This window comes from Hyperolius riggenbachi, chromosome 7 (genome assembly GCF_040937935.1).
Source record: "Hyperolius riggenbachi isolate aHypRig1 chromosome 7, aHypRig1.pri, whole genome shotgun sequence".
NCBI lineage: Eukaryota > Metazoa > Chordata > Amphibia > Anura > Hyperoliidae > Hyperolius > Hyperolius riggenbachi.
The window spans coordinates 212,010,558-212,038,096 of record NC_090652.1 but is presented as its reverse complement, the minus strand read 5'-3'; the positions used below and the strand labels follow the sequence as shown (position 1 = coordinate 212,038,096).

Below are 27,539 nucleotides of genomic sequence, written 5' to 3'. Positions count from 1 at the left end.
GCACAGGCCGCATGGCCCTCCAAACGGACATGGGCCCCCCGGGCCCCTCCCCCGCCTCCTCAGGAGCCGGGCCCGGTCGCCATGGAGACCGTTGCGACCGCGGGCCCTACGCCATTGATAGTAAGCTCCAATTCTACATGGAACTTTGTTGCATTCCCTTTCCTTTTTTATCCCTGTTTAGGTGCCCATACATGATTCAATGCTTTATTTTTTGGCCAGAGAATTCTGACGGATTTTTCTGCTTGGATGAATATCTAGAGATATTAAAACTGATTGGATAACAAGATTTCTTCTTAGTCTAATTGAATTGCCGCTCGAAGATGACGCGGCAGAGCTGCCACTATCTAAGGCGGTATCAGATTCCTCCCGTGTCTGAACTGGTTTGGGACCTTGTTTTGGGGAACATCCCCTCAGGTGTGTATAGGGTCTAGAACCCACCTGTAATATGTACCAGTTTCATATGCCAATATATGACTTTTCATTTTTCTATTACGAGAAACAATAAGGTCTTCGTAATATTTCTTAATGTGTGCCTCCAAAGATTTGTTCCTCTTTGTATACAGGGGATCATCAATAAACCCACTCAATCCTGCTGTAATCTTGTTAATTTCAGTCTCTACTGTCTCAAGCTCAGTCTCATTCAACTCAGTAATGAGTGAGAAGCAGACCTGGGTATTGTTCTCAAAGTTGGTCTACCACTTTTGTTTAACTACTTCCGTACCAGCAGTCTCTGCCCCCTTAAGGACGAGAAACTGCTGGAACTGCAAAACAGCGTTTACCGACAATTCATCGCACAGACCTGTCGCTCCTGCCGGTCACGCAGTTCTCCCATCGTCGCAGTTCCCTTTCTCTGTCATCTCTATGACAGTAAAGCGCTGTGCACTGGTCAGGAGCCGCTTTCATTGGCTCCTGACCCTGTCAATCAATGTAAGCCAACAGGATGGACTCACAGTAATCACAACGCGATCAGGAGCGAATGAAAGCGGCTCCTGACCTGCTCACAGAGCTCTTACGTCATATAGACGGCAGGGCGAGAGAATTGCAGCAAGGTCACATTGGCGTGAGCGGCAGGACTGCGCAGCGGCGATGTTTGAAATCTACGCCCTGTCAGAGCCGAGCAGCCACAAGCAGATTTCAACCCCGCTGGTCCAGAACTGGTTACATTCGGAAGACAAGTTCTTGTGATGAGGAAAAAAACCTGGAATCATAAAGGGACCCTGAGCAGAGGCATGAATTGAAAATCTGGACTTACTGGGCTCCTTCCAGCTCCAGTAGCCCGCAAGGTCCCACGGCATCTTCTTGGTCCCTTCCGTGGTCCCGATTTTGACCTGGCGTGCATCCGGCCTTTGCGTCTTTAGAGAACAGTGCATGTGCAGGAAGCTTACATCGACCAGCGTGAAGACGTGACAGGTGTACGTATGCACAAATTTAGCTGAAGTTGCTGGATTACTGGAGACGCCAGTGGGACCATGGAAGACACCAAGAGGATTCCAGGGGTCCTCGCACGCTACGGGGCTGTACTCCTCTGCTCCCTGCGGTTAGCGCACAATCGCTCTCCACCTGTGTTACAATGTCCTCCCACTGTAACATGTTAGCCAACGCGTAAACAAACTATAGGTATGGAGCACCTACGCAGTAGCCAATACAAAATGTATCAAAGTCTATGCTCATTGGGATTCCACGGAATTGAAATTTTCGTATTTTCGATCAGAAATTAGAATTCTGCAGAAATCTGATTTACTGCAACTTGGTAACTTTGTTCTAACTTAAAAAATGGAATTACCAGAGGTATAATGTGCATATATGCTAATAAGTAGTCTTTGTGGACTGGAATACAAGAGATGAAATATAAGATCCTTTCCCAGTGGTGTCACACCACTTTAAAACTGCACTGTATCCTCCCCCACTACGGAGGACAAATGCTGGAGATGTAAAATGGACATAGGCTACTTATTGGCTATATTGTGGTCCTGCCCCTTATTACAGGAATACTGGGGAAAATAGAAAGACTCACAAAGCAGACAGCTAGAGACACACCATTTCTCCCAGAATTCCACCTGTCACAACATAATGAGTGACCTATGAAAGCATATAAAAAGTCTGTGGTACGCCATATCCTTAGTGTTGCCAGATGTGTACTAGTACGTAAATGGAGGGACCATTTAGCTCCAAGTTCCCCAGAATTGGTAAATGAGCTCTACCATAACTGGTCAATGGAAGATATACCTCACACGACGTTACATAAAACAGAGGCTTTCCATAAGACCTGGAGGTATTGGGATGCTTTCCAGGAATCAGAACATTTTGGGAAAATACTGGAGGGCAGATAAATTCACCTCAGGAGTGTTTGGTTAAGACACCTTTCTTTTGAAGCTATGTATAAAGATAACCTTCACCACTAGGGTTTTATTATTGTAGAACCATTATTAATATATAAAATCTGGCTTTCTGACATTTTGAAACTCAGTGGTGACCATTTTTACAGATAGTTCATATATGTCACTGTGACTGTTCCGATGTCGATATAGTTTTAATACAATTCTACTAGAGACAACCTGTTTTATGCATGCCAATGAACTATGTACGTTGATACCTACTATGATATTGTATTATCATTGGCATTTCATATGCAACTATTTAAAAAAAATCTAAAAATCTTAACTATTTCCTAAAATAAAGAATATTTAACCACTTTGCCCTTGTTTGGATCAGAAAACCTCTCGAGAAGCTGGACACTGGTACTTTGGCCGCATCCACTGCTGCCCACAAATGCCAATGTCTGTCCAGGCATGACTGAAACAATAGAAGGCAAAATGCTAAAAACATGGTTTTGGAGTCACTTTGGCAGACAGGGTGACATGCTTATCGTAAGAGAACAGAGGCGCCAGCAGGATAAAAGGTAATACAAATTTTAAAATTTGCTGGGAGGCAGTGGTGGACTTACCTCCGGAAAGCAGACTCAAAATACTGTCTGAATTAAACAAATAAATGTATTATTGGTACCCCAAAAGATGCAACGCGTTTCGCAGGCACAGCCCGCTTCATCAGGCAATAAGGTTTGTCCCCTACCTTATTGCCTGATGAAGCGGGCTGTGCCTGCAAAACGCGTTGCAACTTTTGGGGTACCAATAATAAATTTATTTGTTTAATTCAGACAGTATTTTGAGTCTGCTTTCCGGAGGTAAGTCCACCACTGCCTCCCAGCAAATTTTAAAATTTTAATTACCTTTTATCCTGCTGGCGCCTCTGTTCTCTTACGATAATACTGTGTCCACCCCTGGTGGAGGGGTGACCTACCCCTACTTTCCTGATCTACAGAGAGCGACATCTTAATCCTGAGTGAGGACAGGTCTAATCTCCTCACCTGCATCTACAGTGGTTGCCTAAGAGGTAACCCACGCTTGTGAGTATATTCATCTCACACTTACATTTATCCCCGGTTTCCAATACATACTACACTATATTGGGCTCTCGGTGTCTCCTATTTATAGGGTGACATGGTTGTCTTGGTCACAGCAACTGTTTTTCTTACTTGCATCTGAATTCAAGAACTAATCTAGTGGTTACCAAAGTGGTTGTCATGGTACCCTGAGACACCATGACTTGACTCCAGGGGTGCTGGGGGAACGTTTTGGCTAACTCCTCAGGCTTTGCAGTGTCATTGTTGGTCCCCCTGTTCAGTTCCCTTACTATAGTGCCCACTGCCTCCTCCCAGTGCAGAGACTGGCATGCTGAGGAATGTGCTGCATAGTTACAATGACCTACCCCAAACCATTCTTTCCCCACATCATATGCTTGTGTCATTTTTCAGGCTCACGATGAAGCAATGGTCATGTGACTGTTGCAACACATGATCCTAAGTACACACATGCAATGATCTTCTCCCATCAGGGGTCAGGAAGCAAAAACCAATAATGTAGCTTTCAGCCTAGCAATGCATTTTGTAGCTATGGATGGAGGTAGAGGAATAATGATGGAGCGGCAGGGGTGGGGGGCGGGGGAATGAAAATAATATTGTGATAGGTCATGCTTGAGCGTCAGGCGCCATTTAGGATCCAACATGTTGGTTTCTTCAGCGTGTGTTGGGCCTACGATGTACACACACTAGAATGGTGAATGATCCTCGGCCGAAGCACCCATTTCAGCTGACTTTATCTAATGTGTGTACATACCTTAACTCCGAACGTTGATCGCTTTACATATGGCTAGGAAAACACAGTCTGGGATAGGGACAGAAAGTGATTACAAACATATAATGCACTATTTAGCATGCCAGACCTGATGCTGTGCGGGAGGAAATAAGACATTTTAATGGTAGGAGCAATGGTGAGGGCATGCTCTAATGAAGGAAGCACTGGAGCAGCATTATATTGAAGGCAGCACTAGAAGCAGCAGTAGCGATTCTTCCAGATTAGATCATAAATCACCTCCTGTGGTTTATTGCCATAAGTGTGCGAATACTTTCTCTTGGGCTCCAAAGGGGGATGAACCCTCTGTCCTTGATAAAGACAAGGGTTCCTTGCAAGTGGGAGGGGTTATTTCTGCCAGCCTCTTGCAAAGCATGCCCCATGTGAGCTAGTATTTTTCAGATAGCAGAGACTCGCATGGGCTGAACCGTTCTGACAATACCACGTCCCGTGGTAGGAGGCAGTTATCTCCTGCTTATGGCTGGGGCTACTTCAGTTGTATTACAGATTTGGCCCAAAAGGGCATTCTATTTTTTTTACAAGAGAAGGGAACGTAGGTGGAAATCTCAATGACTTCAGATGTCAGGGTGAAATAATCTCACTAAAGTTTATGAACCAATGACTCCAGCCACCAGCAACGAGTCTGATCTGCAGGTGAATTACAAGTACAAAAACACATTTACGTGGGACAAAGGTCTCAAGAGAAGCCGTGGACCTATACCTGCTGTAGAGGACTTTGTGGCACCTCCCTTTTGTTGCACTATATGTGAATGCTTCGGCCATGAAAAACTATCTAAGCATGGGGGGCAAATGGTTATGGGGGTTGTGAAGGGCATGGTGATGTTTTTATATAAAAGGCAAAAAACTGATCTAGAGGTGGTAAAGCAATCAGCAGATAAGTGATCCGTGACGTTGAAGTACGCTTGGCAAAAGCATTATAAATTATCCACCAATATGCCTATTAGCCTATTCAAGCTGATTACTTGAATTTAGAATTTGTATGTCCATCAAAGGTGTTAACTTGACAGACCATTTAGTGGTTACACTGTGAGCGACACAGGGCAATCATTTATCTGCTTGAAGTCAGTTTCACCTGCAACTGAATCATGTTTAGGACGGTTTACTAAAATGTACCTGAGATGACCTGCAAGAAAAAATTCATATACTGTATACCTGGGGCTTCAACCAGCCCCCTTCAGCCTGATCCATCTCTCGCCGCCGTCCTCCGCCACCTGGATCCTCTGTAAGGACTCCCGTAAATTTCGCCAGTTGGGAATTGCTGCGCATGCCCCGTCACGTTCCTGTGGCTGGGAGCGTTCTGCGTGCAGATGCACAACATTCCCACCAATGGGAGCATGACAGGGGAGCGTGCGCAGTCGCAATGCGCATGCCCCGACTTGCCCCAAGTGGTGGAACTCCCCGTCATGCCCTCTCGCTCCCCCCATCCCCCCTGCGCTCATTACCACCGCCGATCGCTAGCCGGGAGATCAATGAATGGGAACATGGTTCCCATTCACTGATCTAAGTCCCCATGTCCCGGCGCCTTCACTCACAAAACCCTATAGTTTCACTTCTCCACATGGCTTCCTCTTTGCGTACTAATACTACGCACAGGGAAGTTTTGCGCAAGGACATCTTGTGGCCAAAAAGTAAAATTATATCTAAAATCATTTTTTTAAATAAAAAGACCTATTTTAACATTTTAAATGAACCCCTTACCTCCCACACTCCCAAATATTTACACCCCCCCCCCCCCCCCAAAAAAAAAATTGTAAAAATTTTTTTTTTAAAAAAATGTACAATTAAAAAATACATACAAATTTACCTTAGGGACTGAACTTTAATATGTATGTAAGAGGGTTTATTACTGTTACTTTATAAATTATGGGTTTGTAATTAGGGATGGACGTAAAACTGAAAAAAATGCACCTTTATTTTCAGATAAAATATTGTCGCCATGCATTGTACTAGAGAAAAATGTTAAACATTGCAATAACCGGGACAAATGGGCAAATAAAATGTGTGGGTTTTAATCACAGTAGCAGGTATTATTTTAAAACTATAATGGCCGAAACCTGAGAAATAATGCATTTTTTCAAAAAAAAAAATCTTATTTTTCTGTTAAAACACATTTAAAATAAAATATTTCTTAGCAAAAAGTATCCCCAAAGAAAACCTAATTGGTGGCAAAAAAAACCAAGGTATAGATCATTTTGTTGTGATGAGTAGCAATAAAGTTATAGGCGAATGAATGGAAGAAGTGCTGACAAGTGAAACTTGCTCTAGTTTTTAAGGGGAAAAATCCTTGAAGGTGAAGTGGTTAAATGGCCGCTCATGGAGCATACTTATCAGAGTCGTGCGTATTAAGCTGCATGCAGCAAAGCCTGCATTGCACAACTAACCACCGATTTAAATGGCCTCTCGGGAACCACATGCTGTCTGTCGGGATCAGGAATGGATTAAGATCAAATGGAGCCATAGAAAAGATAGCAGTTTTTCTGCCTATCGTTGATGGTCACCTGGCCTTTTTGGTAAGGTTTGTTGGGAGCTAACATCCACAAGGCCCCTAGTCTGTATTCAGGCCCTAGGCCATTGCCTAGAATTGCCTTGGGGATGATCCGTCCGGATCACACACTGCATGTGTAGTTCTAGATGTTGTGCCAATATTAGTCTACGGACTGTATGCTGCACTGTACATGTTGCATTGCAAATGTGCTGTGACTTTCCATCAGCGCTGCATTGGGATGCTATTTTTCTGGATCTGAAAGTCATCAAGCTCACTAATATTATAAATGCAAAAGTTTGGATATTTGGATGTTCAATCACGCAACAGTGGCTGAACGAAATTTGAAAGTTGAATGAAATTTGGCACACACATAGTACATTACCTGGAGTAACATATAGGATACTTTTTATCCCCATAACCAAAAAGTGGGCAGAGACAAATATAAGTTTCACTGGTAAAATGTAAACTGCAGCCATTCCATACACTGTTAATGGTAGGGTTCTCAAACTTTGCACAGTTGGTCACTGGGTGACCGGGATTAATATTTAAGAAAGTGGGTGGAGCCTACAAAAGCCAATCAAGATTCACCTATTGATTTTCAAGGGGAATATTTAATTGCTGCCATTCTTGCACTGTTAATGGCACAAGCCTCAAACCTGGTACAGTTGGTCACTGGGTGACTGGGGTTCAAATTCAGAAAAGGGGGTAGAGCCACAGCCAATCAGATTTGTTTCATTTCAATGCAAATTATTAATGCTGAAGACTGCAAAGCTCACAAACTAGGTCACTGAGTAATTGTGAGTAAGGCCCAGTGCACACCGAGCGGTATTGGAGCGATCCGCCGGCCGCATCCGCCTGTAAAAACGCTTGGCTAATGTATTGCAATGGGATGGTGCACACCGGCGGTTTGAGGTTTTTGCCCAGCCGCAAACGTGCCTCCTGCTGCACGTTTGCGGTTTGCAGAAGCATTTCATCAATGTAAAGTATAGGAAAAAACGCAAACCGCTATGAAAAACGCTACTTCAGAGCGGTTTGCCAGGCGTTTTTGTTACAGAAGCTGTTCAGTAACAGCTTTTATTGTAACAATATGTGTAATCTGCTACACAAAAACGCACCCAAAACCGCTAGGTATGTTTAGAAAACCTCTCTAAACATACCTAGAATCGCTCTGAAATCAGCTCCCAAAACCGCTAGCATATTGCTGATCTGCTAGCGGTTTTGGTGTGCACAGGGCCTTAGAGTTAGCGCCTCAATGGTTGGACATAGAGTTGGGCGAACAGTTCGGGTGTGTTAGCCGAACTGCAGCCGAACTGTTCGGCTGCCCAAGCTGTCATTTATCTGTGGCTCTTACTACTTCAGGGTCGCAATGACCCGGAGTAGTACGTCTGCGCTGGCCCGGCGGAGCGCGTCCTAGATCGCGCTCCCGTTGCCGGGCACTCTCTGCGCATGTGTGTGACGTCACTCATGACGTCACACACATGCGCAGAGAGTGCCCGGCAACGGGAGCGCGATCTAGGACGCGCTCCGCCGGGCCAGCGCAGACGTACTACTCCGGGTCATTGCGACCCGGAAGTAGTAAGAGCCACAGATAAAGGACAGCTTGGGCAGCCGAACAGTTCGGCTGCAGTTCGGCTAACACACCCGAACTGTTCGCCCAACTCTAGTTGGACATTACACAATGTCCATAGACAAGTAGATGGATATACAAGTAAATGGATATACAACCTGCTGCACCCATAAACAATGAAAGATTGCTCAGAAGACGGCAAATACAAATAGTGCAGCAATGGCACTTGAAATCCAGGCCACCACTTACCATGCAAATTATTGATGCCAAAGACCGCAAAGCTCACAAACTTGCTCATCGAGTAATTGTGTGTTAGGGTTATAAAAAGTGGAACGAAATTCATACATGATTCCAAACATTTTTTACAAATAAATAACTGTAAAGTGGGGTGTGCGTAATTATTCAGCCCCCTTTGGTCTGAGTGCAGTCAGTTGCCCATAGACATTGCCTGATGATTGCTAATGACTAAAGAGAGTGTACCTGTGTGTAATCTAATGTCAGTACAAATAGAGCTGCTCTGTGACGCCTCCGAGGTTGTCTAAGAGAATATTGGGATCAACAACACCATGAAGTCCAAAGAACACACAAGACAGGTCAGGGATCAAGTTATAGAAAAATTTAAAGCAGGCTTAGGCTACAAAAAGATTTCCAAAGCCTTGAACATCCCACGGAGCACTGTTCAAGCGATCATTCAGAAATGGAAGGAGTATGGCACAACTGTAAACCTACCAAGACAACAGGGCTGTGGAGTCGGAGTCGTGGAGTCGGAGTCGGGAAATAATGCACCGACTCCGACTCCTAATGAATTTGTAACTGTAATTAAAATAGAAAATATGATAAAATGTTCTACTTCTCAGATAATAGTCATTAAAAATAATGTATATATACAGTATATATACAGTAATAGCTGTGCTTAGTCCACAAAAATGAAATAAACCAATCAAAATTAGTTACTTGTGCTGCTTCAATAAAGCAGTCCCCGTATTTTTAAGGTCAGATATACATATCTGATTGTGACTGTATATATGATGTGTACACAGGAATCTCTTATATATACTAAATAACATCTATGCTGTAAGAATAAAGCCTGATGTGTAGCTGTGTCACTAATAGAGATGGTCAATGAGATGGAAATAATTCTGCATTGATGCTGATTTATGCAAATGTATGCACTCCCTTTGCTGATGAAATCAAATAATTTGATATGTTAAAATTTGGTTTGGTGACTACAAATTAAAGGGTAACTGAGATGGATGAAAAGCAAAGTTTTATACATATTTGGGGCTTCCTCCAGCCCCCTTCAGGCTAATCAGTCCCTCACTGTCCTCCACCACCCGGATCTTCTGCTATGAGTCCTGGTAATTCAGCCAGTCAGCGCTGTCCGGCCGCATGCCGCTCCCACAGCCAGGAACATTCTGCACCTGCGCAATAGTGCTGCACAGGTGTAGTATGCTCCTGGCGGCGGAGTGTGTGCATGCGCACTACGCCCGACTGGCTCAAGTACCTGGACTCAGCAGAAGATCCAGGTGGTGGAGGAGGACAACGAGGGACTGATTATCCTGAAGGCGGCTGGAGGAAGCCCCAGGTATGTATAAAACTTTAATTTCATCTGTCTCAGGTTTACTTTGTTACACAGTAGTACTATACTCTACATATGCACTCCCCACAGAGCTGCAGGGAATCCACTGAGAATGCTGTGCACATTGAACACAAAGGTGTTGTCTGTTTACAATCTCCTCATTCCCCTGCAGAGTACCTGTACATCACTCTTACATGTACCCACACTTACATTGCCTAGGGCCTGATAGATGTTCTTTGTTCCGGTTTGTACCTTTTACAAGTACTCTTACCAAGGACTAGTTTTAGTCTAAAGGGAATAAATATAGTAGTCTACATATCTTTCTCACTTCAGTTGTCTTAAAATTCCTAAGCGTTGGCAGTTAAGAGACGAATTTCATGTTACATACTTTTAATCAACAAAATTGTAATATGCAAATTAGAGGAGTCGGAGTCGAGGAGTCGGAGTCGGTGGAATCTTAAACTGAGGAGTCGGAGTCGGTGGATTTTTGGACCGACTCCACAGCCCTGCAAGACAAGGCCATCCACCTAAACTCACAGGCTGAACAAGGAGAGCGCTGATCAAAAATGCAGTCAAGAGGCCCATGGTGACTCTGGACGAGCTGCAGAAATCTACAGCTCAGGTGAGGGAATCTGTCCATAAGACAACTATTAGTCGTGCACTGCACAAAGTTGGCCTTTTTGGAAGAGTGGCAAGAAGAAAGCCATTGTTAACAGAAAAGCATAAGAAGTCCCGTTTGCAGTTTGCCACAAGCCATGTGGGGGACACAGCAAACATGTGGAAGAAGGTGCTCTGGTCAGTTGAGACCAAAATGGAACCTTTTGGCTAAAATGCAAAACGCTATTTGTGGCGGAAAACTAACACTGCACATCACTCTGAACCCACTCATCCCCACTGTCAAATATGGTGGTGGCAGTAACAAGCTGTGGGGGTGCTTCTCTTCAGCAGGGACAGGAAATCTCTGATCAGAGTTGATGTGAAGATGGATGGAGCCAAACACAGGACAATCTTGGAAGAAAACCTCTTGGTGTCTGCAAAAGACTTGAGACTGGGGCGGAGGTTCACCTTCCAGCAGGACAACGACCCTAAACATAAAGCCAGTGCAACAATGGGATAGTTTAAAACAAAACATATCTATGTGTTAGAATGGCCCAAAGTCCAGATCTAAATCCAATCGAGAATCTGTGGCAAGATCTGAAAACTGCTGTTCACAAATGCTGTCCATCTAATCTGACTGAGCTGGAGCTGTTTTGCAAAGAAGATTGGGCAAGGATTTCAGTCTCTGGATGTGCAAAGCTGGTAGAGACATACCCTAAAAGACTGGCAGCTGTAATTGCAAAGGTGGTTCTACAAAGTATTGACTCAGGGGGCCGAATAATTACACACACACCACTTTGCAGTTATTTTTTTTTTTTAAAATGTTCGGAATCATGTATGATTTTCGTTTCACTTCTCACATGTACACCATTTTGTATTGGTCTTTCACGTGGAATTCCAATAAAATTGATTCATGTTTGTGGCAGTAATACTAATATGACAAAATGTGGAAAACTTCCAGGGGGCCAAATACTTTTGCAAACCACTGTATATGATTACTATCATTAAAGAACAATCAAACACTGAAGAAAGCTTTAAAAATAGCACAAGGCCTGCTTGTCACGGTTGGCATTATACTGTCCGTGTCAAGAATACTTGCACAGAGGAAATCCACTGGCTTCTACCAGACCCGTTCCAAACCGACAACCATTTAGTTGTACCACTCTGACACATACAAAGATAAATAAACACTCCTTCAAGCCTATGAGCATTTCAGTGCATGTTTTTCACCCTTCTCTTTCATAACTAGGGTTATACAGGTGGCAGCCATTACTTCTGAGCTTAGTACGAGGTTTTAGATCATGGGTGTGTTTGTCATCCGCTACCCTCCCTCACAGGGGCGTCGTCTATGTGAAATCTCACACAAGCTGAGATCTCCTCCCCTGTGACATCATCAGTAGCAGCCTGTGTTTTGTTTTTGTTTTTTTCTCCTCCACCAGTTTGCTGGAAAAATCCCGGCAATATGAAAGGAAGGGAAGGGTTCCTCCAATAAATGTTAAATATTTTATATTTGTCATCATGCAGCTGAAAAAAAGCTGCTATTTATCATTACAATTTAGAAAATAGATTTTATTTCTGAAATCTTGTATTTTTAGTTTGGGTCCACTTTAAGTACCAAAATACCAGAAGTTTTACATGTGCCGCTCAAAGGCTGTTTTTTCCCAAAGTGGCGTCTCTTAGAGCTAACGCCTTACTATTTATTGACTTGTCAGGTTATTTTTATTTTTTCTGTTGCAGACTTCTGGAATTCTAGTAGTCTATATTGCAAGAAAGGAACATTTTTGCAACTCTATTGTTTTTTTTTTAAAAACATGTTTTATTAATTTTCCAACATTGTTTATCCACATAATACACAGAGCGGGCAGCTTAATATTACACTGCAACAGGCATTAGCGTAACTAATGTGGTTGATTCCCCCACCCCCCCTCAGCCTGCAACTCTATTGTTAATACCATTACATCCACAGTTAACAAATGTATTAGTAATACCTGAAGGTTGTCTATAGGCTGTAAGTAGCCTGGATTTAAAGGAAACTAGTGATTACCGTAATCCATTATTGCTAGGACAATATCCACAATGGACTGAATTAGCTAACTTCTGCCAGGCTGGGGAACATGAAGGACAATACAGTATGTGAGCCTGCAAATATGACCTGGATTTCTTCAGAAGACCTCTGATATTAGGTAGCAGGAGGCTGCAATCCTTACCCGCGGCATATCACACCATAGCAAGATCTCCTGAAAGGTTAGAAAAGTAGCACAATTACAACTGTATTCGTCTTCATGAATTTTTCTTTTTAATGAATATTGGACAGGTTTCTAGGATCCCCTGCTTTCTCCAATTACCCCCTGGGCAGAGTGGGCATGTCTTCCATGGAGCAACGTAAAACAACAATTAGAGGCACTCCCCCTCCCTGGATGGGCAGCACTAATTAACTTACCTGCTCTCAGCGTTCCAGCAATGGGACCTCCATCCACCTGTCCGGCGTCCTGTATCCATGGCTACAGTGGTGCTTCACGTGACCTGTTACGTGCTGCCGGATCACATGAGGTGCCTCTGTAGTCAGAGAGGAAGCAGGACTTCATGTGTGGCTGGTGCAGCACATACCTGGCATCCTGGGGATCAGATGCTGCGGGCCAGCAGGAATGACAGCCTGTCGGTGACGGAGAGTGAGTGTACGCCAGCTGTGCACGTGGTACCTGATAACCACAGAGAGACCGGGGGTGTAGAAAACACTATGAGGAGCCCACCAGTCGCCCACAAACGGAGGCGAGCCAGTGGAACAATTACTCTGAGCGATTTTATCATCCATTAGCATGTGAGTGTAATGGTTGTTTATTTTTAAACGGTTTTACACTATGCAAGGCTTTTAATTTGAGGTTGGCGGAATGCAGACATTGTGAAGAGGCAAAAGTACAGATCTGTCAAGAAGCACAGAGAGGAACCAGCTGTTGCTAGGGAGGTGGGGGAAGACCAGATAATGCCCCCGAGGTGTCTATTGACCTGACTGAGGGTCTTAGAGGATGATGAGTGCTGGACTACTAGTGTGGTGGTGACTATCTCTGTCCTGGATTCATGAGTGGCATCCTGGTGCAAGCTGGCCCAAAGCTCATAGAAACAGGCTGTTGGCTCTATACTCTCCCAAGGGGGAGCTGTCTTTTGCATTGTGGACATTTATTGCTGGAAAATTGTGTGTGGCACTTCCTCAGTGATATACATTGTTTGATTTTTAAAAAAGCAGGAAACCAAATATCAGTGAAGGAGCTATGCGCACGTGTGTTGTTGGCAATGGACCTAACAGTAATTGTTTCCCCCTTTAACCCTTTTTTTAATCCTGTGTCAGACTGTGCCCAGCCTAGGCCTTTTCCAGCAACGGAAAAATGGCTGCCACCAGGTAGCACTACAGCTGGCCTCAACCACCTCCATTGCATCACGTAATTATTTTATGACGTGAGTGCATTTGGGCTTACCGGATCTAGCTTGGAACAAAGTCACCATATGCGGATCAAAGCATGTGATGTGTGCAATGGGGCGGAGCTACATTATGCGAGCTGACAATTACCCCTCCCACCACCACGGACGTCAGATCGCCTCCTGCTGGGGGATATTGGTAATCGCAAATGTTAAAGTCCCATGATCCTCTCTCAATTTCTTAACAATATTTAAATTGTGATGTGGGGAAGTCTAGTCAATATGTACATGTTAATCTTTACCTCTGAATAACATCATTAAACTAAAAAAAAAAAAAAAATGTACCTGAGGTCCAACTCTTCTGTGGAGCAGACAAATAGAATTCATTATTTACTAGCAACAGACGTCACTTGTGAATGAATACTGGCAATTGCAGGCAATCAAGATGCCTTAGCTTATGCTGTAGTCTAAACATAATTATTGTAAATACATCTCTGACAGAGCAGGTCCTCTCCATGGTGCTGAACTGGTGCCTAGTTCTCATGAACACTGGGTCCTTTAGACTTTTCCCTGGAGGTTCACTCCTCTGTGCATTATGCTACTAAAAGGACATGTGCAAGTAGAGTGAATACCGCTGCAACTCACACAGCTTTAGGACAGTGCTCAACCGGGTCAGCAAGCCCACACAAACCACAGTAGAACGAGAAAGGTCCGCACTTGTCCGATAAGGTTGCTTTATTGCTGGACATATCCAGAAGTCCACATGAGTCTCACAGCTGACATGTCTTGAACGTCTAGTACTTAATCATAGCTCAAGTGCCGACCTTTCTTGTTCTGTAATAAAAAGACATATTACCTTGAGGCCGGTTTTACGCCTATTTTTTTGCATTGCAGTACAATGCTCCTGCCGAATCGCAATGCAAAAAATGTCAATCATATGACCCTGTGGCAGAGTGCGCCGGCAGGGTCACATACAAAGCGCCACCTCCCATCAGTGACATACTCCATGCTGGGCAGGAAGTATGTGACTGGGATTCGTTTTAACTACTTGCGTCCCCCATAGACTTGGATTATAGCAAGCTACCCCATAGATTTGCATTATAGCAAACTCTGTGCGTTATATGTGGTGCTTGCTGTAAAGTACTGCAGCCCTTGTGTCAGATCGGATACTTGTGACACACTGCAGACAAAATGCAACAAGTGGGCAAGTCTCCATAGACATACATTACTTTTGCAGCCCCTTGCGGTAGCAAAGCACAAAGCAACGCAGGCAAGTGTAAATGGGATAGGACAGTGGGGAAATGCAAGCCGTAATCTGTTGCAGTTTTCAGCATACTTATCAATGTGCTTAGTATCAGGTATGTTTCCTCTCACAAAAGCTGCTAAATGTCTTCACTGCAGAAGCAGCATGTTAGAGCTGATTGCAAACTCTTCAGCTGTTCTTTCCTATTCTGACACAATTCCTGCCACTCACGCCTCTGGTTACTCTGCATTACATGATGTGGGGGACCCTGAAGTGGGCAGCGTAGTGTAATTGGCTCCTTCTCTGCCTATCACAAGACACGGCGCAATCTCTGGTCTGCCCTGAATAGACCTAACATTGTCCAGATGAATACTGCGGACTGCAGCAGAGAAATCAGAAGCAGTCCAACTGTCACAAGTATTCGCTAAAGTCTCAAAGCATATGCCCCATGCTGCAACAATTACCACTGACCGCACAGTGAACTGTAATGAGGTAACCACTCTGAATGCTTGCATTATGCTGCAGAGATCTCTCATTCAGGCTTCCACAGCATCAGTCTCTGCAGCAGCACATAAAAGGAAATGACATTTGAATCAGGCAGGTCAGGCAAAATACTTTTACGAGTCTGCAGACAATACGCTTAGCTGTGCCATGCAGGGCTATAGGTATCCGAATGTGCATCATTTTTTTCCCCCGCATGAGATTCAGATGCATGGTTTACTCATAAAAATTGGAACCAGCACCATGCAAATATTAAAGAATGATAATACCAAAATTAGAATGTACTAAGGAGGGGACAAGCACTTCAATAGTGTACAAAAAGAGAAAAGAGTACCCCCATAAGCAGCACCAGACTAATAATGTTCAAAACAGTATAAATCTTTATTATTTTCAAAAACCACATCTCCATAAAATATTGCACCAAATGTGCACTGTTCATCACATACATGCATACTAAAGTGCTAAAGTATGCTAAAGTATGCATGTATGTGATGAACAGTGCACATTTGGCGCAATATTTTATGGAGATGATGTGGTTTTTAGTTAGTTGTTATGTATGTTTGCAAGAATTGGAACTAATCAATTAATTATTTAATAATTTTGGGGTTTTTTGACTAATTTTTTCTTTTTCATTTGTTTCTTCTTTTAGTGACCAATTTTTATTATACAAGCGTGACTCTGGAAGAGTGATGATTACTCTATTTGAAAGAGCATGGATCCTGGTTCTCTTATATGTGTTTTCATTGCTGTCATTCTGTTTCAGCAATGGCTTTAATTGATGTATTTTTATAAATTGCAGTTGTGTAATTTGTATTTCCACCGCTAAATGGCAGCAGTGTCGAGACTCTATATTATATATTTGATAGTCATCTCCATTTCTTTAAATTTTCATTTTCTATTTATTTCTATTATAATATATATTTTTTTCTCTTATAATGATTATTATTGTTCTTTTCAAATTCCATTGATGATCTGCCTGCCCCTTTGCCCGCAGTTTTCTTCTAATATGGCTCTATTACGGACAGTCAGTAGCGTCGGGTTCCTATGGTTACCAGACGCCGCTTGACTGATGACGCGGCTGCGTCACTTCCGGTTTCTGCGGCGCATCATTTCCGGTTTTCCGGCGTCTTTGGGTTATAAGTGCAGCCTACCTCTTTGTACTTCAGCCTCTTCTGAAGCGAGTTGAGCCCGCGAGGTGCACTAAGGCTGTCTTCCTGGCGTCTCTCTTCCCCCCTCTGGTCGTTTGGTTTGTTGGTTCGTTGTTATTGCTGCGTAAGCTCCAGCCATTTCACTTTTCATTGCTTTGCGCTCAGCACTGTATTTATTACCCTTATAGGTCATTTACTATTATACTATGTACTTTATTATGCACCTTATTAATCATGGATTGTGTGTGCACACACATTTATCCATAGTACCTATTCCTATATCTTTTTTTCCTATCGGGACCACAATTTTTGGCCCATTCTTTTTTCTATATTTATGTGGATGTGCACTACTTAATCAATTAACTCCAAACACAAATTTAATCAATTAGGTGGTTTCGTAAGTTGTTTATATAGTTTTATAACATCCAGACGCCAGATGTTGTATTATTACATTATTGTTATATGTGATATATTATGTGGTCGAGAGACCTTGGTGGTCACATGTTGTGACGTTTTTAATTGATTTTATGAATTTTTGATGGTTTTTGAAAATAATAAAGATTTATACTGTTTTGAACATTATTAGTCTGGTGCTGCTTATGGGGGTACTCTTTTCTCTTTTTGTATACTATTGAGATTCAGATGCAGTCTATTGATTTCAATGGGCTGCGATTCTGCATCCAAAATCATGTGCGAAAAAGGCTGAGATTTGTGGCTAGTGGAAAGAGACACAGAACATTTGACAAGACACTGAACATTTATATCACGCATTTTTTCCTGGCGGACTCAAAGCGCTTCTGGGCTGCAGCCACTTAGGTTGCTCTACAGACAATCAGGGTCATTAGGGAGCCTTGCCCAAAGATTCCTTACTGGTTTACATTCTGGATTGAGCCAGGATTCAAAACTTGGTCACGGCAACCAGTACCCTATCCAGGCCCCGAGTCTGTTTTTGTGAGTCTGGGTATTAAATAATCACTGATAAATCATATAAAAAAACAGCCTGAATATTTATTTTTAAGTAATTAAAGGTAATTAGGAATATTTGGAAAGCACTAACTGAAAGCATTTGTTTGTTCTTCCCGTGTCTGTGTGGATTTACTCCAGGAACAACGGTCTCCTCCCACATCACTCCCCTAAAAAAATACGTTCACAACCTCCAGGGGTACATAAACCAGCAATATAATGCCAAGCAGCATTACTGGATATAGAGACCCACTAATAATACTAAAGATAACAGCTGCTCTTCTGTTGAGCACAAGGTGACTATGGTGGTCAGATTATTGAATGAAAACATAAACCCTCATTTACTAAGGTTCTTCTGAGATGAAAGACATGTAAGCAGTTCTGCAGTCATGGCCTGGATTCATTACCAATTACCCTCTCATAGGTGGCAAATTCCCCAACCCTGTCCTGGGTTGTATTGCACCATTGCACCATAGGGAGGAATGCAGAGTCCCAGCATAGCAGAGAGGGAGATTCCATTTACAGTAAAACAATACTTTAATACAAACATAAAATATTAAACCACAAATAAAATCTCAAATAAAATGAAGCGTAAGCATACTGACCCAGATCTTTCCCTTCTATTTAGTACTGAGGTATATACCTTGTCACATAAATGTTAATTACTTATTCTTGACCATGTAATTCAAGATCCATTCTCACTGTCATTTCATAACCAATAATCAGGTCTTATAAACCATAGGTAATCACCCTACCCCACACCCCACCATAAAAAATAGTCAGGACTTTTAAACCATAGATAATCACCCTACCAGTTCCACCTATCATCCTCCCCAAACATCATCAGCTATCCACATCTTTTAGTTGTCAGCAATGAAACAGTTTAAATCCAGATCTATGTTATGTCCTCCCGGTTGGAGGCATCCCATGCTATATATCCAACGGGTCTCTCTTTTGGATATTTGCCTAACCCTATGGCACCCCCTCCATCCATAAGTGACCTTTTCAAGCCCACAAGAATGTAATCCCCGTGGATCACATTCATGGTGCGCCCTACAATGTTCTGATATACTATGCCCACCAAACCCTTTCTTTATATTTCTGATATGTTCCTGTATCCTTTTCTTTAGTGCGCTAGTGCAGGGCTTTTCAATCTTTTCAAAAATTGTACCTCTTTTATCGCATGGAAATCTTCAAGTACCACCAGTGATTTCGCAAGGTGTCAACAACTCAATAAGTGAAAAAAATTATAAAGTATGTACACTTATTAGTATTATTTATTGTATTTATGAAGCATCAACATATTACTCAGCACTGGCCAATAATTAGTGATACATACAGTGTTAACCAATATTACACTTAAAGAGACTCTGTAACTTTAAAAAGATCCCCTGGGGGGTACTCACCTCGGGTGGGGGAAGCCTCCGGATCCTAATGAGGCTTCCCACGCCGTCCTGCGTCCCACGGGGGTCTCGCTGCAGCCCTCTGAACAGCCGGCGACATGCCCGACTGTAATTTCAATATTTACCTTTGCTGGCTCCAGCGGGGGCGCTGTGGCTGCTTTCGGCTCGGAAATAGACGGAAATACCCGATCTCCGTCGGGTCCGCTCTACTGCGCAGGCGCCGGAGACTTGCGCCGGCGCAGTAGAGCGGACCCGACGGCGATCGGTTATTTCCGCCTACTTCGGAGCCGACAGCCGTCAGAGCGCCTGCGCAGGAGCCAGGAAGGTAAATATTACGTCACAGCTGTACGGAGGGCTGCAGCGAGACCCCCGAGGGACGCAGGACGGCGTGGGAAGCCTCATTAGGATCCGGAGGCTTCCCCCACCCAAGTGGGGGACTACTGAAGTAGTTCAAGCCTTTTATTGATTTAATATTGATGATTTTGGCACACAGCTCATGAAAACCCAAAATTCCTATCTCAAAAAATTAGCATATTTCATCCGACCAATAAAAGAAAAGTGTTTTCAAAACAAAAAAAGTCAACCTTCAAATAATTATGCTTACCTGAGGAAAATGTATGCGTGCTCTAACACCAAGTTTTAACCCTAGCAAGTCTGGCTCTGCAAGTCTGGCTCAATTGGCTATTCATGAGGCAATGCTCATGCAAATATGCATTTGCTTTCGCACGCCAAACTATGCAGGGTCAAAAAACTAATAACGCAAAGCGGTCGCCCTGCGGGAATTAGTTCATGCCACATTAGCACTATCCAGGAGCGCCACGGGGAGGCTTCCCAATGCCCCCATACAACCGGGGGACCACGGGGTCCCAGGCACTCTCACCGCCTGGGAACCCCAGCAACACCCCGGAGGGGGAGGATGGGTGGCGCAGGCGACCCCCCCCCCCCCCAAGCGTGGCCAGCGCCGGGGGGAGCCGTCCGCTCCAACCTCCCAATATTAAAAAACAGGCACTTACCTTAACGTCCATTGCGTTCTGCTACATGCGCATTAACTTGGGGGCACCACATGAAAAAGGAGTGAAGCATGGGTCACCCCAAGCTTTAGAGCTCAGGGCTGGCTCACACACAACACTCCAGACAGGTGCAAACAACTCACTTCAGGGCTCACACCACCAGAGCAAGCCATCTTCCACCTGCCTTCAAATAATTATGTTCAGTTATGCACTCAATACTTGGTTGGGAATCCTTTTGCAGAAATGACTGCTTCAATGCGGCGTGGCATGGAGGCAATCAGCCTGTGGCACTGCTCAGGTGTTATGGAGGCCCAGGATGCTTCGATAGCGGCTTTAAGCGCATCCAGAGTGTTGGGTCTTGCGTCTCTCAACTTTCTCTTCACAATATCCCACAGATTCTCTATGGGGTTCAGGTCAGAAGAGTCGGCAGGCCAATTGAGCACAGTAATACCATGGTCAGTAAACCATTTACCAGTGGTTTTGGCACTGTGAGCAGGTGCCAGGTGGTGCTGAAAAATGAAATCTTCATCTCCATACAGCTTTTCAGCAGATGGAAGCATGAAGTGCTCCAAAATCTGATAGCTAGCTGCATTGACCCTGCCCTTGATAAAACACAGTGGACCAACACCAGCAGCTGACATGGCACCCCAGACCATCACTGACTGTGGGTACTTGACACTGGACTTCAGGCATTTTGGCATTTCCCTCTCCCCAGTCTTCCTCCAGACTCTGGCACCTTGATTTCCGAAGGACATGTAAAAGTTGCTTTCATTCGAGAAAGTACTTTGGACCACTGAGCAACAGTCTAGTGCTGCTTCTCTGTAGCCCCGGTCAGGCGCTCCTGCCGCTGTTTTTGGTTCAAAAGTGGATTCGTGCTTCCATCTGCTGAAAAGCTTTATGGAGATGAAGGTTTCATTTTTCAGCACGACCTAGCACCTACTCACAGTGCCAAAACCACTGGTAAATGGTTTACTGACCATGGTATTACTGTGCTCAATTGGCCTGCCAACTCTCCTGACCTGAACCCCATAGAGAATATGTGGGATATTGTGAAGAGAAAGTTGAGAGATGTAAGACACAACACTCTGGATGAGCTTAAAGATAACCTAAAGTAAAAAAAAAAAAATTAGATGAACTCACCTGGGGCTTCCCTCAGCCCCCTGCAGCCGATCGGTGCCCTCGCAGCCCCCCTCATATGCCTCTGCACCCACCGGCGAACACTTCCGGTTTGGCCGTCACCGGCCGACAGGCATGGGAACGTGAGTGATTCTCCGCGTTCCCAGCCTGTATATCACCCCCTATGCTGCTATTGCGGCCAGGAGGCCGCAATAGCAGCATAGGGGGTGATATACAGGCTGGGAACGCGAACAATCACTCGCGTTCCCATGCCTGTCGGCCGGTGACGGCGAAACCGGAAGTCGTCGCCGGCGGGTCCAGAGGCATCGGGCCGGAGCTACGAGGGCACCGATCGGCTGCAAGGGGCTGAGGGAAGCCCCAGGTGAGTTCATCATTTTTTTTTTTGCCTTTAGGTTCACTTTAAGGCCGCTATCGTAGCATCCTGGGCCTCCATAACACCTGAGCAGTGCCACAGGCTGATTGCCTCCATGCCACGCCGCATTGAAGCAGTCATTTCTGCAAAAGGATTCCCAACCAAGTATTGAGTGCATAACTGAACATAATTATTTGAAGGTTGACTTTTTTTGTTTTGGTCGGATGAAATATGCTAATTTTTTGAGATAGGAATTTTGGGTTTTCATGAGCTGTATGCCAAAATCATCAATATTAAAACAATAAAAGGCTTGAACTACTTCAGTTGTGTGTATTTGAATCTAAAATATATGAAAGTCTAATGTTTCTCAGTACATTACAGAAAATAATGAACTTTATCACAATATGCTAATTTTTTGAGAAGATCCTGTACACCCCTATTTACATATCTTTTCACAGTGCATCTGCCCTGCAACTTCATACCGCAGTGCACTGACTACACTGTAGATTCTAAAGCCCTGATCTAGAACTAGGTCACAGAATAAGAATTGTTTGTATAAACATGGTGGAACACTGATCATGGTTGCTTTTTGGATTTGCCTTGGAATCTGGTCCAACTGGGAATATAATTATGTGTTTTGTAAAATTTTCCAAATATACTAACATGCCCAAATATAGAAATTGTTCTCCATTACCTTGCAGCCTTCCACGATGTCGGGGCACTCATGAACAAGCCCCTCCTGATGCATGATATGGCAATAGGCTAGCCAGAGAAAGGAAGGAACACTCCTGGTGACTTCCCTGCTCTCCTCCTATTGCTCTACCTCACTTCTCCTTATCTTCCTGCAGCCCCTTCCCAGACACTTTTTTTCTTTTTCATCTCCCTCCCCCAGGGGAGGACTGGGACCTTTAGGCCTGGGGGGAAAACACAAACTTGAGGCCCTTTTATCATGGCAGCCCCAGCCCAAATGACATCACACATGCACCTCACTTTGTATATGCCAGATGTCACATGGGGCACCCATGCGGAAAAAAACAAGAACACTCGAAGGACAGTGTGACACACTTATGTCCTTCCCTTCACCACCATTTCTACTAATCCCTTAAATATGTCCCTCTCCCATCTCTGATATCCCCCTCCCCTTTTACCAGACCACCATCTACCTCAGTCAGATAACTTCACTATATTATAAAACCCTACAGGCCACATACATACTCAGTACTGACAGGTGGAAAAGCCATTATGATTCAATCGTAGTGAAAGAATTTGTCAGTAACAATTGATGCATGTATGGCCAGCTTTAGTTCCGATAACTAATAAGACTGGAGAGAGGAGAGAGAAGGCGAAGCAGTTGGTTAGAAACTAGGAGCTCCATAGCAGCAATAATATGCTGCGCGGGTGTGTAAGGTAATTTGGGACTCCGGTGATCGATCTTGAATTACATCTCCCCCCGAGTTGCGACGAGTCGGAGGGGGAATAGTATTTAACGCCACCGGGTAGTTTAGCGGCAGCACGGAGAGCTGTCATTCGGCTCACCCTGCTCCAAACTCACCAGCAGTGTACTATTACTTATGTGGAGGAACAGTGAGGAGAGAGGGGAGAAAAGCTGAGAGGGAAGAAAATATTTGCCTCACCAGGATTGCACTTTTATTTAGCTTTCCTGTATGACAAGAAGACACAGACACCCAGCACTGGGGAAGAGGGAAACAAAGGTGGGTGAAGGAGGGCTGGTGCACACCGAGTGTTTCTGAGCATTTTTCAAATCGACGATTTGAAAAGCGCTTGGCTAATGTTACTCTATAAGGGTGTCCGCACACAGCAGCGTTGTGATTTTTCCAATATCCTAAACACGCTGCATGTAGCATTTTTTGGGGGGAGCGATTCATTCACAAATCGCTCTAAAAATTGCTTGACAGAAAACGCACTCGCAGATTGCTAGTGATTGCTATTGTCATTTTGGTATTGCACTAGCCCAGAGAGAGGAGTGGAGAGACTGAGAATAGCCTGACATGGAGCAGAGAGGTTATGTGTATTCCAGTTCAACATTACACAGAGACTAGTTGCCGGTAATATGACTTCTGTCCCAGGAAGTCTCTCACACAAGCTACCAGCACCCCTTCTGGAGTCTAAAAAATCGTGAAGGTCCGCACACTCAATCGATCCAAGATCAAGGTTTATTCAACCAATCGTGACACATATCCACTCCATAAATCCAACGACTCGTTTCAGGGCCCCGTGGGGTCCCCTTTGTCAAGGTAAAGCAATACAGAATGGTAACAATGTGCAAACTGACAGTGCAACCTAATAAGCACTCAGACCGGTACTTGACTCCACCTCCAAAATTCAAACATATCATAATTAACATATGTAAACACATTACATTGTGACGGCAAACCATAATCTCATTGTTGCTGGTTACACACATGGTACATCATTGTAAAACTGTTCACCATGTACACAGTACCTGTGAGGCATAGTCACCATCCCTGTCCCCAGGTCGTTCGTTGCCCTAATTGTTGCTGTGGCATGCCTGGGCGGAAGTCCCGCCTCTCCCGAGGTGCACCGTGAGGGGGAATGTGACAGACGTCCGTGAGAGTCACTCACCGGGCGCTGCGTCATCCCCCTCCGTTCCTCTCGCTGCTATTGCGCTCTGATTGGCGCATAGACGCATGGGGTGTTCCGTAGTTGGCTAGGCGAAAAAGCCGCCACGCCTCCCATGGTCACATGACGGTTGCCCAGCAACCAGCCTACCGCTTTCCCCATACGCTCCTCACGCTCAAAGGGAGATTCTTCCCCTCCATGTAAACACTCCTCTGCATGCAGAGATGAGCATAGGTCCCCGGGTCCGCGTACCAAGTGCGCACAGATAACCGGGTCACACGGCAACCCAGAGCACCATATGCGCCCATGTAAATCCAGCATGCCACTGCACACAACCAGGTTATATGATCAGAGACAGGCACTGAGTACCTAACAACAGGTACTCAAATTTACCTCCTCATGGTACCAACATATTTATAGGTCTAAAACACATAATCCTAATCTTGATGCTGACCTAGGAATAAGAGGTGTAACCCCCAGAGACAGCCTGTGAATTGTTTTCTTTGTAACACAGCACAAGAACAGAAAATGAGAGAATACTTAAGCCATAGTGAGGATGGGTCAAGGACAGCTGATTACTTACATACCCCTAGTGTAGACAGACCAAAAGATGAAAGCACCGTGAGGAACAGATAAAGACCCCCTAAAGCCCAAGAAGAAGGTAGAACCTAAGGAATAGAAAAACAGTATAAATATAATTACATATATATACATAATATACATCATTGCATATAATATGCAATCACTACCTTCAGTATTCAAAAACAGTGAATCATCTCACAGGTAGAAAACAGGCCAAACCATTATAGGTATTTAACCCTGCGGGGGCTACTGTGTTCAAAGTATAAATCCAATATGCCTCCCTCTGCAACAATAGTCGTTTACTGTCCCCCCCACGTCTAGGTGCCTGAACCCACTCGATAACCATTCCCCTTAGGGAATGAACCTGGTGTTTTTGTTCAAGAAAGTGTAGAGCAACAGGCTTGGTGGAATCTGGGGTATCTCCTTTCTCAACTGCCCTATACATCGTTCGTATGTCACTCCTGTGTCGCTGAAACCGTTTTTTGAAAGGACCTGTCGTTTTGCCAACGTAGGCCATTCCACATGGGCATTTAAGGATATAGACCACGTGGACAGAAAACGCACTCGCAGATTGCTAGTGATTGCTATTGTCATTTTGGTATTGCACTAGCCCAGAGAGAGGAGTGGAGAGACTGAGAATAGCCTGACATGGAGCAGAGAGGTTATGTGTATTCCAGTTCAACATTACACAGAGACTAGTTGCCGGTAATATGACTTCTGTCCCAGGAAGTCTCTCACACAAGCTACCAGCACCCCTTCTGGAGTCTAGGGACTGTCAAAAACATTTTCAAACTGTTTAACACCTTATCCGCACATGCAGTCATTATAACAAAGAGGAGAGACCAGACAAATGTTTTCCCATAGACCCTCAAGGCAAGCTCTGCTCTGCATCATGCAGTGTATATATTTACCAGCTTGCCCCTCCTCTAATTGCTCTGTAATTGCACTTTTATCAGCCAGGCTAGTACTTCACATTGTCTTATACAAAAACAAACCTGATTTCAACAGGCACTGGATTTGCCCTAAATCACTTTTCCCTTTGATCTCCCTACAACCAGCAGACACTTCCTTTTCATCTCCCCAGAGCGTACCACCTGGCCATAGATAAGGTACCACAAATACCTTAGGTTGAAAAGCACTGCTCTAGTGGTCCTCCCCACATACTGTTTCCCACAGTTACACCACAGCAGATAGACCACCCCTCCAGTATTACAAGTGATATTTTGCAAAATCTTGAACCTAGCCTGGATTTGTGAAGGACACCACCTCCTCTGTCCTAATCCCATTCGCTTCCTCACAAGCCTGACAGCCCCTACCCCCTTGAAGCCAAAAGGGGTTCTTTCCTTGTAGGGGCTGTCAGGCTTGTGAGGAAGTAGATGGGATTAGGACAGAGGAGGTGGTGTCATTCATAAATCAGGCTAGGTTCAAGATTTTGCTGCAGTTAATAGCAAAGCCCACGTTCATGCTAGGATCACCCAATTTGCACAGTATGTTAAGAAGAACTGTGGGAACAAGAGGAAAACATTTTTCAAAAAGACCTTGTAATTTTTGAGAAAATCTATTTTAAATACTTCAAAGAATAAAAGGTTTTTAAAGTCAGCAAAACGACATTGTGCCGCAAAATTTAGAATATCATTGCTCTGAAGCTTTCTGTACTTAGTATAGTAAGTCTAATACTCTGAATGGGATCGACATGTGGCGCTGGTCGTTGGGGTGGAGATTGAGGCGTGTGGCGTTCTCAGTCGATCTTTGGGTATCGAGCGGATCTGGCGCTGGATTATTTCCGAAGTAAGGTAAAGTATTAATGGTTCATTAAGTACTTTTCCATGGTTGTGTTTTTATTTCATTTTAAGCCTTTGTGAAAATGTTTAGAGTGTAGGAAATATTTTGACAATAAAGGAAACCTTGTCAATCATGAGAGAACTCACACTGGTAAGAAACAGCATTCATGTGCTGAGTGTAGGAAATGTTTTGTACAGAAATCAGCTTGTCTGACATGGAAGATCTCACACTGGTGAGACGCTCTATTCATGTGCTGAGTGTGGGAAATGCTTTGTTCAAAATTCAGTTCTTGTCAGACCTGAGATATCTCACACTGTGGAAATTCCCTAATTTTGTTCAGGGTGGGGGAAATGCTTTGCACAGAAATCACAACTTGTCTTCTCACATGACTGGTGAGAAGCCATTTGCATGTGTTGAGTGTGAAAAATGTTTTGCACAGTAATCAGAGCTTGTTTTACATGGCAGCTTTAACACTCGAACTAAGCCCTATGTATGTTTTGAGTGTGGGAAATGTGTTGGGGGTAAATCACTGCTTGTTAGACATGAGAGGTCTCACACTGGTGAGAAGCTGTATTCTTGTGGTGACTGTGGGAACTGTTTTGAACAGAAATCACAGCTTGTCAGACATGAAAGATCTCACACTGTTGAGAAGCTCTATTCATGTGCTGAGTGTGGGAAATATTTTGTTCATAAATCATTTTTTGTCAGGCCTGAGAGATCTCACACTGTATTCATGTGCTGGGTGGGGGTAATGTTTTGCACAGAAATTACAATCAGTCACACATGAAAGATCTCACACTGGTGAGAGGCTCTTTTCATGTGCTGAGTGTGTGAAACATTTTGCACAGTAATCAGAGCTTGTTTTACATGGCAGTTTTCACACTCTAAGCCCTTTGTATGTTCTGAGTGTGGGAAATGTGTTGTGCGTAAATCACTGCTCGTCAGACATGAGAGGTCTCAACACTGGTGA

At 44.1% G+C, this 27,539-nt stretch overlaps 2 protein-coding genes across 2 annotated transcripts in view; one reads left to right on the top strand and one right to left on the bottom strand.

Annotated features, from left to right (window-relative positions):
- LOC137524806 (aldehyde oxidase-like) overlaps nucleotides 1-27,539 on the bottom strand; it is a 339,511-nt gene that overhangs the window by 289,196 nt on the left and 22,776 nt on the right. Inside the window, exon 2 of the mRNA XM_068245128.1 lies at nucleotides 24,789-24,873. The gene's annotated coding sequence lies outside the window, so the exon portion shown is untranslated. The remainder of the gene's footprint in view (nucleotides 1-24,788; nucleotides 24,874-27,539) is intronic.
- LOC137526139 (gastrula zinc finger protein XlCGF17.1-like) lies at nucleotides 321-27,539 on the top strand. The gene is made up of 4 exons (XM_068247360.1): nucleotides 321-414; nucleotides 26,660-26,801; nucleotides 27,035-27,317; nucleotides 27,444-27,539. The coding sequence occupies exons 1-4, from the start codon at nucleotides 321-323 to the stop codon at nucleotides 27,537-27,539; spliced, it is 615 nt and encodes a 204-aa protein (XP_068103461.1).